Source organism: Citrus sinensis, chromosome 5 (genome assembly GCF_022201045.2).
Source record: "Citrus sinensis cultivar Valencia sweet orange chromosome 5, DVS_A1.0, whole genome shotgun sequence".
In the NCBI taxonomy this organism is placed as follows: domain Eukaryota; kingdom Viridiplantae; phylum Streptophyta; class Magnoliopsida; order Sapindales; family Rutaceae; genus Citrus; species Citrus sinensis.
Window position 1 is genome coordinate 11,526,341 of NC_068560.1, and position 14,310 is coordinate 11,540,650.

Genomic DNA, 14,310 nt, shown 5'->3' on the forward strand with positions numbered 1-14,310 from the left:
ACTTAAGTTTTAAAACATCAATTCACCCCCTCTAGGGTTATATAACTTGTATTTCAGATTGAAGTGTGAAGAACGTACATGTTTTTACCTTTTTGTTCTTGACAAACCTCCTTTTAATATCTACAAGGAACTCCTTAGCCATATTTATCTTATTAAATATTAAGCCCTTAAATGCTTTAAGAATGACATCTTTTATAATCATTATATATATATATGATTTCTCCTACCTTTCCAAATTCTTTTTGTCATTAAAAGTACTCTCATAGGCAGGCAACAATCAACTCTTAATGCAAGGTTGAGATTTATGATTGCGAGAGAACTATTAAAATGTTCTTTTGCCACAACTTGAAGTTAAAATCATTTAGTATATGAATATAATTGATGTTGCAGTAACATTAGCAGGAGTCATAACTAAACAGTGAATAACAAGCAATCAAAACAAGTTTTTATAAGTTTCAAAAAAAAAATAAATTCAAATAAAAGTAAACCCCAACTCAAGATACTAGACACTCGATTAACATTTTATTTTTAGATAAAATATTAACTTGTAAATGATATCTTGGTGCAACAATTAGACATTGATAATAAGAACATGTCAAATAATGAATCTTGCTTTGGGTCAATTTATTGCTCACATGTAAACTAAATAATCATTACGCATTTATTACTGTAGGTGCACATGCAATTTTGTCAAATATAGACTTTCCTTTAGGCCGATTGATATTCACTGAAAGCATATATACACAACCGTTTATATTCCAAAATAAACTAATTTCCATAAGAGAAGTCACTTTGGTGACTTGTTGCTTCATTTAATTCATCTCAAAATATATGTAAACATACCAATATTTAAATTTAAAATTACACTGAATTACCTTTAAAAAATTTTAGGTAAAAATCAAAGTCAACATTACAGTTGGTCGGTCAATGGTTAACTATTAACCGGTTCAGGCTAGATTTGGATGTGTTGACCCGAACTGTATCTTAAACCAGTCCCCAAATCTTTATTGAAACCTTTTTTTTTTAATTCCTTTTTCTTGATGTGGCGGCCATGGCCACCGCTTCTGCTGAATCTGGTAGGCCACCGCTTGCTTGGCCCTAAAGCCGTCTCTCCCTTTTTTTTTCTAGCCCCCGCTTTTCCATATGCAGTGGCATTTGGCCGCGACTTTTTTTTTTCCTCGACGCAGCTTGGACAACCTAGGCCGACTATGGTGATGCCAGTAGTGATAACGAGTACCGCTAACCTTTAACTCAAAATTTACGAATAATTTAAAAATCAGATTTCAAAAATTATTTTTCTTACTTTCTGAATTTTCAAATTTAGTTAATTCTAGAAGGCTTAATCCTTTGATAAAAACAATCATTTAAATTTTAGGAACATTTGTTTTGCATCACAAAGAATCAATAATAGAATATGTGGAAGCATGCCTAAATACATAATGTGCAATTGTTTTCTAAGGATGTGTGGTTTGCCTTCCAGATCAATATGTTATCCTAAAGAATCCTTCAAATTTTTCTCTGTACTCTCTTTGATAATAGAATGTTAGAAAATAATTGAATATTACGTGTGACTTGAGAACCATAAACACTTATAAAAATAATTTTCTTGTTATCACTAAGTATTCTTTCTTTAGCCCATCTTAGTAATAGAAATTACCCTTAAGTCTCTACACATTAAATGTCATACCCTATTAGATACATTAAAGCCCAAATTACTGAAAATCTTAATAGATCACTTTTAATTGGCCTTAACCTTATAAGATAGTTTGCAATACATAATTATTCACATATAAGTCCAACGTTGGATTAAGGATCAAAATGGTCATCAATGTTTATGAATATGATTGTAATGCTTATAAATATGATTGTCATGTAATAAAAGACAAGATTCCTATACTTGGTTGTTATATGTTTTTCTATAGGATAGGAAAATGAAATGTGATCTGTTAATCCTGCTAATTTATATAGTGCCCTTGTAAAAAAGAGACACCTAGCACGCTTCGCCACTTGAAAGCCTTCGAGATCTAAGTCTACTATGAGTCCATTTGGAATTGCTTTTGGGAGGTTTAAAAGTGATTTTGAAAATTTAAAAGCTAATTTTAGTGTTTGGTAAAAAAAATTCAAAATCACTGTTGTCAAAATCAACCATTCCTACAGCTGATTTTGAAAAGAAGAGAATGAGTAACTTTTAGATTTAGATTTTGAGAATCAATTTTATCCTTTAATACAATTTTTAAATATCCTTAAAATTATTACCTAAACCCAAAAATATTCTTATTCAAATTGGAAAAAAAATCAATGTTTTAATAAATTTTTATTATAATTCATTAATACAAATTTGTTAATATCAATTTGTTGGTCGAATTATTATTAAATTTGTTTCACTATATTATAAATTTAATTATCAATTGTTTTAAGATAAAAAATAAAAATAAAATCAATATATTATAAATTTTATTTTTAGTAAAAATTATTATACTACACAATTAAAAAGATTATATGTACATGTTTTTATATATATAAGTAAATTTTATCCTACATTATATACATTTTAATCATTTGTTTTCAACAGTAAAATTTACCAAACATCCATAACTGCTTTCAAAACTCACAGTACTTCTGAAAACAAAATTCATCAAACACTTAATTGATTCTCTTATCAACTAGTTATTTTTACAGTATAACTAACAACAATTATTTTAAAAGTTATAGCATTCCCAAACCGACTCTACGTGAAACGTCAAAATTTGCTAGGTTTGATTTTGTTTGATCTGTACATAACTGGAATCTTGACAACTCCATGTACGTATATTAAACAGCGTTTTATAATTATTTTATTTTATTTTTACCTAACGTGTGTGAAGATTGAGTCTACCGTGCATGTGAATCTCCTTAATTAGTATTATTCTATCATCTACCAAGAGACAATTGGAATCTGGACAACTTAATTAACAATGTCTACTTTTTGAATTGCATTCAAGCCTCTATTATTGGCATTATGTGTCTAACACTTGATAAATAGGTTTTACAATAAGATTAATTTTTTACTCTTAAAATTAATTAACCCATTTACATGTTGAATCATTGACTTCTGACATTAAAAATTAAATGGAAACACTTGAGGTACTCCAGAATATATCACATAATACTTTGCGTCACTACTACAAAAATGACATTTACTGACACTTTGTTTCTGACACTTAGTAAAAAGTGTCAGAAATGGTGTACATTTGGACCATTTTCCGCCTTTAACAAGTATGTATCATAAATCATTGATACTAAGGTGTCAGTAGCTTAAAAGTCAATGATTATTGATACTAAAGCATCAGTGATAAAAAAATAATATTATTAATTTTGTTTTAATTTGAACTCGAACTCAAGATCTCTAAACTTAAAATTTGTAAGTTTAGAGTGCAAACCATTGATGCATGTGTTTTTAAATTTTCAATTTGATTAATTTTTTTATTTAATTAAATTTTACACAATTACTTTGTGGACAATAATAATAATAATAATAATAATAATAGTTTTGAGAATAATATTTTTTATTTTGCCACATGTCAACTTGTAATTCGTTGTTAATAATAATAATTTTACTTGACCACGTGTCGACTTATAGTTTGTTGTTTTATTAAATTACAATGTGAACAACTACACTATATAATTTTTCAAAGTATAAAATGAAAATAAGAAACCCTAAATCTAACCTAATCAAACAAACCACTTCTTAAGTTGCTGCCGCCGCTCCCCTGCTCCTTGACTTTCACTGCTGTCGGCCGCTGCTCCTCGACTTTCACTGCTGTCGGCCGCTGCTCCTCGACTTTCACTGTTGTCGGCTATCATTCCTTGACGTCACTGCCGCCTTTGCTCTGCTGTTGTCAAGCTTCAGCCACCGACGACTAGCTAGCCACTTTTCAGTACGTCGCTGCTACCGCTTTTATGCCGTCACATCAACTTCAGCCCAGCCAGCCACCGTTCCTTTACCGCCGAGATCAAGAAGCATTTCTTTCTCTTCTTTCTTTTGGCACATGTATGAAAATACTACAGAGGAGTTAATCTGTTAATTACGTTTCTGTACGTCGCTGCTGTCATTTGTGTACGTCGCTACTGCTGCTCGTCTTGGTCACTGCTGCCGCTCCTCTTCCGCCACGACAAGCTTCAGCCTTTTTGACAAAACATTTTACTTGGAATTATAAGCAAACCCTTTTGAGACCATAAAAAGCTAAGCCAATTTCTTTGGTTTCAAGGCCTTGTTTTTTCACTTTGAAATTGGATTATATAATGACAAGCCAATTGAAAACTTCTGTTCAAGATTTCATTGTTAAATTCAGCTTTATTTTTATTATTTGTGTTCCTTTCATTTTCTTTCCCTTTTTTTGATTTTTAATTCAATTTGGGATTTGACAGATATATTTTTTAATTTTTATAAAAATTTATCTTATTTGCAGGATGCTAAGGGACAGGATGTTGATCTTAGCATCTACAAGGGACAAGTTCTTTTGATTGTCAATCTTGCATCACAATGGTGTGCCTCAGCTCCTTTCATTTTTATTTTTTTTTTCCATAATGATTTATTGATTATTGTTGATGCTTCCATTTAATTAATGCTAATACGTGTTATCTATCTATCGGGAGTCTAAATTTTATAGAATTATATCATACTCGGAAGTATGCATGCTCCCTATACAAATAAGTGTTTATAAGAGAGGATTTCACCCAAAATCTTTAATTCTTGCAAAATGCTAGTGGCTCCGTTTGCACAAGTTTATTTTTCATCCATGTTTGTTCCTTTACCATAGCGGTTCCTTTACCACCGAGGTCAGACACCATTTCTTTCTCTTCTCTGTTTTGGCACAGGTATGAAAATACTACAGAGAAGTTTCTCTATTAATTACCTTTTATGAAAATAATATATATATATATATTATTCACATGTTTAATTGAGAACATCTAATAATATAGTGGGCAAACTATAGGAAGGTTGTTAGTAGACAATTCTAATTTTAGCTTTACTTTGCAAATGAAAGATTAGAAATAGTTCGTCGAACCCATTTTACTATATTGGAGGTTTGGGCTAATCTTGTATAGATTTTTGCTCAGAAGAAGGATGGTTCTCCAAGGGCGGTGGGTTGGTTTTTCTATAGACTATTCCCCTATTTTCCCATTTTGCTTTTCTTTGAGGAAACCTGGTCCATTTTTTTTTTTGTGTTTTCTTTCTTCAATCAAATATGTATTTCTCAATCTCCTCTAAAAAAATACCTATCTCATTTTACTATATGTTTATGAATTACTAATTGTATTTTGTTAGTATTCCATGTTCGAAGAAGAATATTAGATTGAAGAAAGAAGAAGTTGTTCCTTTGCTAATCGTTTGAAACCCAGGTTTGCACTGAATCTGATTTTTATCTTTTACTTTTTTACTTGACCCATACTTGAATCTAATTTTTGCTCCACTTTCCTTTCTTTCGTCAATTTAATTATCAATCCACTTCAAACCTAAAAAGATTTAGTAATTGGGAAACCCTTTTTTTTTTTTTAAAGAATTGCAAAGTACTGTAATTGGAAACTGGGTTCATGTCTTAAAAAGCAACCTGATTTGTAATGTTTGGCTTATAGTGGCCTTCTATTTCTGTTTTTCATCTCGGCTTGGTTAATTTCTTCACTAGTCGTTTAAATTTTGTTAATTTTTATTTTTCCTCTTTAAGCTCATTAAATATCTTTTTTTTTTCAATTTATGGCTTTCGGTCCAACTGATCATCGTTGAATGTGGGCACTATAAATGTTATAGTGCTTGTTAACTTAATGTATTTGATCATATATTATAGTATTGTTTACTTTAAATTTAGACAATGAAATAGATTACAAAAAAAATAACTTATGCTCGTCAAGTTGTAGACACCATCGTTTATGTCATCATTACTGAATATTGATGTACTTATTAAGTGTTCTCTTTATACTTTTGGTGAAGCAATTTTGGTATCATTATTGCAGGCTGTAATTAACTTGGGAATGTGTAGATTCTACAATTTCTTTTTCTGATTCCTTAACTTGCTTCTTTTAATCCTACTCTTCCATATTGAAGTAATTTATGAGTATTTTTGCTTCAAAATAACTAAGATTTATTTTTCACAGTATACTAATTGATTTTATGCATTTGTAGGTGGGAAAAAAATGAAGCCGTGGATGGATATTGAGTGACCTTGTGCTTTTTTTTTTTTTTTACTTTAGGTTGGAAACTTAATTGAGTAGTAGTTAGCACTTGTTGTTTAGAGATTGTTGAAAATTTAATTTGATACTTATGTTAAGTCTTTTACATATAGTGATGTAGTTGAATTGTGTGAATTTATGTGATCTATTTGAGATGTTTATTATATGAATTGTGTTGCAAGATATTTAATAATAAATATATTTCGAGTTTTCTTTTGGTTGTACAACAAACACGAAAAATATAATTAAAATAAAAATATACTATTAATCAAAAGCAGCATAACATTACTAAATACTGACACTACCTATTTAAAATAATAATAATAATTTTTTATATTATCGAGTCAGTTTCTGATACTATAGTCACATAAATTACTGACGTGTAAATAGTATCACTAAATACCAACATCATCGTGTCATTATTTTAGTGATACTATAGTGAAACAAATTACTGACACAAAAATCACTGACACTAAAAATTAGTGTCAGTGTGTTCTGGCTTGAGCAACACTGACACAATTAACAAGTGTCAATAAAAGTAATTACTGACGCTAAATTAGTGTCAGTAAAACTCATTTTTCTAGTAGTGCGTTTGTATTCAAAATTATATGATTGCAGTAATGTACAAGTATAATTTTGATGTACAAGTATGAATTCGGTATAAACATTTTGTAATCTAATTGTTGAGGATGTTGAGAAGGGTGACTCGAGCTTTGATCAAACGCCTAGACAATGATTCGAGTCCTTCTTCAAGATCTTGAATGCTGGACTCCAATTCTTTTAGCTGGTTTTGCAAGCAAAAGATGTTATCAGATTTAATAGCCTTGTGATCAACGAGTGCAGCATCCACCTTCACAAACTCATTAATGTCTTTTTCATCTTCTTCGCATGCTGTTCTTTTGGGGCGGATTAGCTTTGAAACCAGTGAGAAGCCGCCTAGCATTGATCCAGTCCTTGGCCCCGAGATAAGGGACAGTAAGGATTCAAATATAGTGAAGGTGACCTCTTCAATCTCTTTCAACATGCTAACATGTTTCTCACTGATTGGAGATGAGCATTTGTTTTCGATGCCTTTCAAATTCCCCAAGGCGTTATGGATTGTCTTTTTCACCGCCTTCCTGGAGGCTAAGTATTTCTTAATCTCACTTGTAAGCTCAGTTTCATCGCCCTTTCGTCTGCGCAAAACTGATTGAAGTCCTTGTACGAATTCCTTAGATTGCAGCAATGCATTCTGAGCAATGCTACAAGTATCCAAGATCCTCAAAGATCCATTCAACAGCTCATCAACCAATTTCCTGTTACCGGCTTGCAATAAAGCTTGTTGAATGAGGGGCAATTGAAGGATTTTATCAACACAATCATGTAAATCTTGAAGGCCGTTTATGTTGTGGCCTATAGTTGAAGCAGCTTGAGAAGACCTTAATCTGCTCAAAGTCTCTTCAACTTCTGAAGTGAATGGGTGTGATTTAGTAGGCAAACTGTTTGATCGAACGTGGAAAGAGGTTGCCATTTTTTCTCTTGCTGTGAATGAGAGAGCCTAGAAGTTGAATTAATATTTTGCCTTCATTTGATAACCAAATGCACATTATATATATCAGTAGATGAGGGGGACAAGAGGAATCCCATCTTCTTTTAAAATGTCAAATAGCAACATGCTTTCGATCTTGATCTAAACATTATATCAGCTAATTTTATACATTGTCTCCTCCCACTATCTCCTCAGCTTGTTTTTAAAGCTTCAAAATCACATTATTATCTTCACACCAGCTTCTCAGATATTGTATCAGCGATGTTCATGCAATGTCTCACTACCATCAGGTCTCCAACGAATTATCTAGCCATTTAAAGTTGTACCATGAGTGTTTATGGCACATTTTCATATGGAGACTAATTATTTTGGCCCCCAAATGTTAAGCTAAACAGATTGCATGAATACAGATCAGAACATAAGACAATCTCGCATAATAATTGTATGCCAGATGCGTAGACATTGCCTCGGAGAGAAAGAAGTAGCCGTGCTGGATCAGATATAAAATTGAACAGCAGAGAAAATAAAGTAGCGGCACACCGCAGATCCGTCTAAATTACAATATAAAAATTGGTGATGTGTTGGGAGACATGGCGTGGGGAGACATTGAGAATACAAAATTTCTTTCTGATCTTGGGACTGAAGTCACATCCAGCTCCTAACGACAAAGGATGAGATTCCTTTTGTCTCCCTTACACTTTGGTTTATATTGAGGAGATGCCGCCAGGAGAAAGAAAGAAAATTATTTAAGTGAATTCAGCATTTAAACTTCTTGTGGATTGAAACAGAGCTGCCTTGGCTAACCATTCTTGCCCCAGCAGCTTGCCATTCCTAGTTCATAAATTAGATGCACTACTTTATTAGTTAGCCCAGTTGCCTCTTCCTCAACCAATTTAAACCCAATAACAGCATAGAAAATGTTTTGATGAGTTGCTGGATGGAACTCTCAGGCTCTTGGATTTATGCAGCACAGCCAAATATGGTCTGCTGCAAACCAAAGAATGTGCACCAGGAAAAACTGAACTTGCACGTGAAGCTAAGAAATACTTAGCCCTCCTAGGAAGGCCGTGAAGAAACTATATATCAATCCGCAATGCCTTGGAAATTTTTGAAATGTATGGATGATAAACATGTCCCGTCTCTTTCCAGCCACGACAAAGAGTCTGAAGTTGTTATTAAAATGTTACACGAGGGGGAAGCAAGCATTCTGATGTTCTAAAATCACTACTGTCCTTTATCTCTGGGTCAAAGTGATCATCAAAATTGAGCAAGAGGAAGAATAGATATAAAATGACCACAAAAGTTGAAACAAACATGCTAACATCACAAAACTTGAAAGAGCTGTGATGTGCATGAAAGATTTTGAAGTTTCAAAATAAAATTTGAGGTGACATAGGATCTTATTCAGCAGCTTATTCTAGTTATATTATTATGATGGACTCAAAATCCGAGATGCTATATGCTTATTAAGGTAATTAAGGTGCTCTCCGTTTACTGCAGCATGTCACTAACAAACTTCATTAACATTTTTCTGATATTATAGAGTCATATTTGTTGATCTTACATGCACAATGGTTCAAAAAACATGGAATAGTCTACGATATTTTATTGTTTAATCAATACTAAAACTTCAGCTTTGATGATGACTTTAGGCTGGTGATGAAGGAAAGCAGCAATTTTAGAACACTCATAAGAGATTACTTCCAGCTCAAGTAACATTTTAATCACAACCTCAGTTTCTTTGTCCTGCCTAGAAGAAGATGGGAAATGTTTTATTCTCCATGCATTTCAAATTTTTCCGACATCATGTGTCCAACTCGTTACCAAATCTTTCCGCAAAATAAAATTAAACAAGATAGATCTGCAGCTTGATACTAATTTATTAATATTCTCTGTCATTCAACTTTTTTATACGAAAATGAAGCCTCTTATTGATCCCGCTGGCTCTGTCTTTCTCTTGGAGGCAATGACTATGCAACCGGTATATAAATTATCATACATGATTTTTTTATATAATGATCGGTGTTCATGCATTCTTTTTAATGAGCATAATTAACATGATAATATTCAGCATAGCCCTTAATTTTAATTTCATTTCTTAGTTCAATTACTAAATCATGTTCTTTCTACAGGGAACCAAAGGTAAACTGGATTGCTTTTTCTTATATTGTCGCAGAGGTAACAATTTTACAGACAATTGTTAACTTACGTGATCAAGATATGGACTAGAGTGTGATTTTGAAGATTTAAAAATAAGCTGACCACCTAGTGGGAGGAGACAATGCATAAAAGATAGCTAATATAATGTTTAGATCAAGATCGAGATCATATTGCTAATTGATAATTTTAGGAAGATGAAATTTCTCTTGTCCCCCTCATCTGTTGATATATATAATGTGCATATGGTAACCAAATGAAGACAATATTAATTCAACTTGTAGTGTTGAGCAAAAACCAGAAACAAAAGCTACCAATTTAACTGGTTGACTAATACTAACTCATTTGATCACAAAAAATGGAAACAGAAAATGGATTCAAGAACTGAAAGAATTGAAAGGAAAATAGATAAAAGTAACACAAAAGGATAGCGTGGTTCGGTACCAAAGTACCTACATCGACGGCTGAAAAGACCCCATTGCACTTGAAGCTTTTATTGCTTAAATGATTACAATGGTTTCTCTAGATTACAGAGAACATATCTCATTCACAAAGAAAAATGTAATTCACACTCTAAACCCCTTGAAATCACACACTCAGGTGCCTTTACAACCAGCATGCTCTGCCTTTTTATATGCTTCATGATTCCAGCTGTGATGTGTAACTAATTCAAAAAGTTAGTTGGTCCCACACATGCCAGCTCATCAGGCCACTTCAGCAACTTCAACAGAATAAAACTAACCTTCACAAATTTCCACCTTAGTTCTATTATGTTTAACCTTCCCCACATGGTTTCTACATTCCATTTGCTTGACTCACAAGCTAACAATTCCAATCAAGTTCAGTAAGTCTTTGAACTTGACTGTTGGTAAAGGCTTTGTTAAAATGTCAGCGGGATTAACTTTAGAAGGAAATTTAATCACATTAATAAGCCCATTGCTTATCTTATCCCTATGTACTGCATCCTTATGTCAATGTGCTTGGTCTTCTCATGATACTTAGGATTTTTGCTCAACTGTATTGCATTGGAACTATCACAATTGATAGAAACTAATTCTTGTGTAAATCCTAGCTAAGAAACCAACCTTTTCAACTAAATTGCCTCCTTAACAGCTCAACAAGAGCAATGTATTATGCTTCTATAGTTGACAGGGCCACAACTGAATGTAAAGAAGCTTTCTAGCTCATTGCACCTTCACATAAGGTAAACACATAACCTGTAATAGACCTCTTTTTGTCTAAATCACCTGCAAAATCTAAGTCCACAAAGCCAAACACCTCTGTTGTAGCTCTACTCACTCTGCCATACAACATTCCATACTCTACAGTCCCTTGGAGATACCTTAGAACCTATTTTACTCCATTCCAGTGCTCTTTGCTTGGATTTCTCATGAATCACAACTTCAATACTGTATGCTAAATCAAGTCTTGAGCAAACCATTACATACATAATACTGCCGACTGCACTAGAATAAAGGATTTTCTTCATATATTCAATATCAGAATCATACACAGGCTCTTGCAATTTACAAAGTCTAAAGTGAGCTGCCAATGGAGTTGATACAAGTTTTAAACCAACCATAGCATACCTATTTAGAACCATTTTGACATATACAACTTGAGAGAGGAATAAGGTCTTTGTATGTCTGTCTTTCACAATCTGCATACCTAGGATCCTTGTTGCAATGTCTATATCCTTCATCTCAAACATAGGATTTAACTCATTTTTGAGTTTTTTTATTTCTCTTCTATGTTTACATGCTACAAGCATGTCATCAAAATAGAGAAGTAAATAGATTCTATCATCACCAGCAAGGGTTTTAAAATTCACACAGCTATCATATTGGCTCCTACAATATCCACGCACAAGCATGAACTCATCAAACCTGATATACCATTGCCTGGGTGACTATATCATCACCAGCAAGGGTTTTAAAATTCACATAGCTATCATATTGGCTCCTACAATATCCACGCACAAGCACGAACTCATCAAGCCTGATATATCGTTGCTTGGGTGACTATTTCAGCCCATACAATCTTTTCTTAAGTAAACAGACCATGTCCTTAGTTCCTTCTTCAATGACGCCTTCTAGTTGAGTCATCAATATTTTTTCATCAAGGTTTCCATGCAAAAAGTTGTCTTCACATCCATTTGATCTAATTGTAGATCATAAAATATTGCAATAGCCAACAGAACCCTTATTGAGCTATGTTTGACTATAGGTGAGAAGACTTCATTAAAGTCTACCCCTTCCTTTTATGTAAACCCCTTGCCAACAAGTCCAGCTAGGGATTTCTTCTTTGAGCTTGTAGATCCATTTACAACCTATTAGCTTCTTTTTGGAGGGCCTCTTAACTTGGATCCAAGTGTTATTTTTCTTGAGAGAGGTTATTTTTTCTTCCATTGCTATAAGCCAATTGTGTTTATCCTTACTACTCATGGCCTCTTAATAGTTGATTGGTTCTTCCCCATTCATTTTAGTTGCTACAATAAGTGCATAGGAGATTAAATCTGCAATGCTATATCTTTTCATAGTTTTATGACCCTTCTATCCCTATCTCTTGCAAGCTGAAATTCTTTAATTTGATGTCTGAGTGACACCTTTGGTGACTTACAATTAATTCTTTCATCTTTACTACTTCTGGTATCATTCACCTCCAACTCAAAATTATTTTTCTGAACAAAACTTGAAGCTGTAACAATTATTTCAACTGTATTTTGCAGCATAGATTCTTCATTAAAGACTACATCCCTATTGACCAGAGTCCTTGATGATTTCCACTAATGCACCATCTTGTACCCTTTGACTCCCTTTGAATATCCAATAAAGTACCCTTTAATGGCTCTTGGGTCTAATTTTTCCTGATTTTGTGTGCATATGCTAAGCAACTAAAAATTTTGAGGTCGCTTAGATCAAAAGGCTTACCAGACCAAACCTTATGAGGAGTGTTAAAGTTTAAGGTCGATGAAGGGCTTCTATTCATTAAATAGGTTGCTATCGTTACTGTTTCTGCCTAGAAATATTTAGACAAGTTAGCATTGAGCAACATACATTTGACTTTTTCAATTAAAGTCTTGTTCATCCTCTCAACAAGTCCATTCTACCGAGGTGTGTCTCTGACAGTTCTATGTCTCACAATGCCATGTTGCTTGTTGAAGGTATCAAACTCACTATTACAAAACTCAAGACCATTATTTGTCCTTATCATTTTCACCTTTCTACTTGTTTGATTTTCCATTAATGGACACCATTCTTTAAACTTTTCTAGGACTTTATTTTTAGGCTTCAAGACATACACCAAAACTTTCCTAGAATTATCTATGAAGGTGACTCAACTAGCCAAAAGTAAAAAAATATTTAACTCCAAAGATGGACACACCTCTCAAGAAGCTATCGATATTCAAAAGGTAATGATGATAGGTGAGCCGTCAACTTGATAAATAAAACCATTCCCAAAACAATAGGCTTATCGGGTACTATACTAAAAATATTAAAAGCCTTCTTTTTGTGAAAACGTGTTATAAATCTTAAATTTCATAAGAAGACATATTACAACAAGATGACATAAATTTATAGAAATTCAGAATATCTTCTTTCTTTCTGAACATGATTTCTACAATCTCTTTCTATGAATGTCACGTTTTCATGACCGCCAGCCTCAACAACAAGTGATTGATAATTTTTGCACAATTTGATTCCTGCTCGATCATTTACATCAAACTTCTTTTTTGCATATGTATTGAGGCTATGATTGCACAGAAAATACTTGGATTTGGTTGGAGTTAACAGCGCATGGTTGTGGTCAAGATTTAAGCTTCGAATTGTCCACTTTCCATCATCCCCTAAACCAGCTCCCAATCTAGCATTGCAGCCTGTTTTTGCATTAGGTTGGGGCTTTAAAATTTTCACAGATTTGCTTCTTGTCTCACCACTTCTCCCACAAGCAAAAGTCACATTTCTAAGAATCCCATAACTATCCTTTCTACTAGTTCTCCTCAAAACCGGAAACCCTTTTCTTTTACTATACCCTTTGAAGTAAATAAACAGATCGGTATCACTATCGAATGACATCCCAATTATTGGCTCATCGTCCTCCTCAATTTTCTCCAACTCTTCAATTTCGATGTCCTTTTCCATATTCTTTATTTCTACAAAATTGAAATAATTCACATTGACAAAATGGAAGTAACAAAATGAAAATAATTCAGCACAATCTTACAAAACTAAACTAACTAATGATATAAATTGTGAACACAAATTTAATATATACCAGCTGAATCTGCAACATATATTTATTTATTTCGTGCTTACTATTAACTTTGTAATACACATGAATGTTTGCTGCATCCTGCCTGAGGCTAGACTTGCAAATCAAACTTATAAAATTCTATGGCTGCCAAACATGCTCCAGAT

The 14,310-nt window shown here is 33.1% G+C and overlaps 1 protein-coding gene and 1 long non-coding RNA gene across 2 annotated transcripts; one reads left to right on the forward strand and one right to left on the reverse strand.

Annotated features, from left to right (window-relative positions):
- Positions 1-3,693: 3,693 nt before the first annotated feature.
- LOC127902593 (uncharacterized) lies at positions 3,694-6,377 on the forward strand. Its single transcript, XR_008055007.1, has 2 exons — positions 3,694-5,382; positions 6,161-6,377. It is a non-coding gene; the product is annotated as an uncharacterized LOC127902593 (long non-coding RNA).
- A 506-nt stretch (positions 6,378-6,883) lies between these two features.
- Positions 6,884-7,848, reverse strand: LOC102610238 (uncharacterized). Its single transcript, XM_052441083.1, has one exon. The coding sequence runs from the start codon at positions 7,715-7,717 to the stop codon at positions 6,884-6,886; it is 834 nt and encodes a 277-aa protein (XP_052297043.1). The 5' UTR covers positions 7,718-7,848.
- Positions 7,849-14,310: the final 6,462 nt, after the last annotated feature.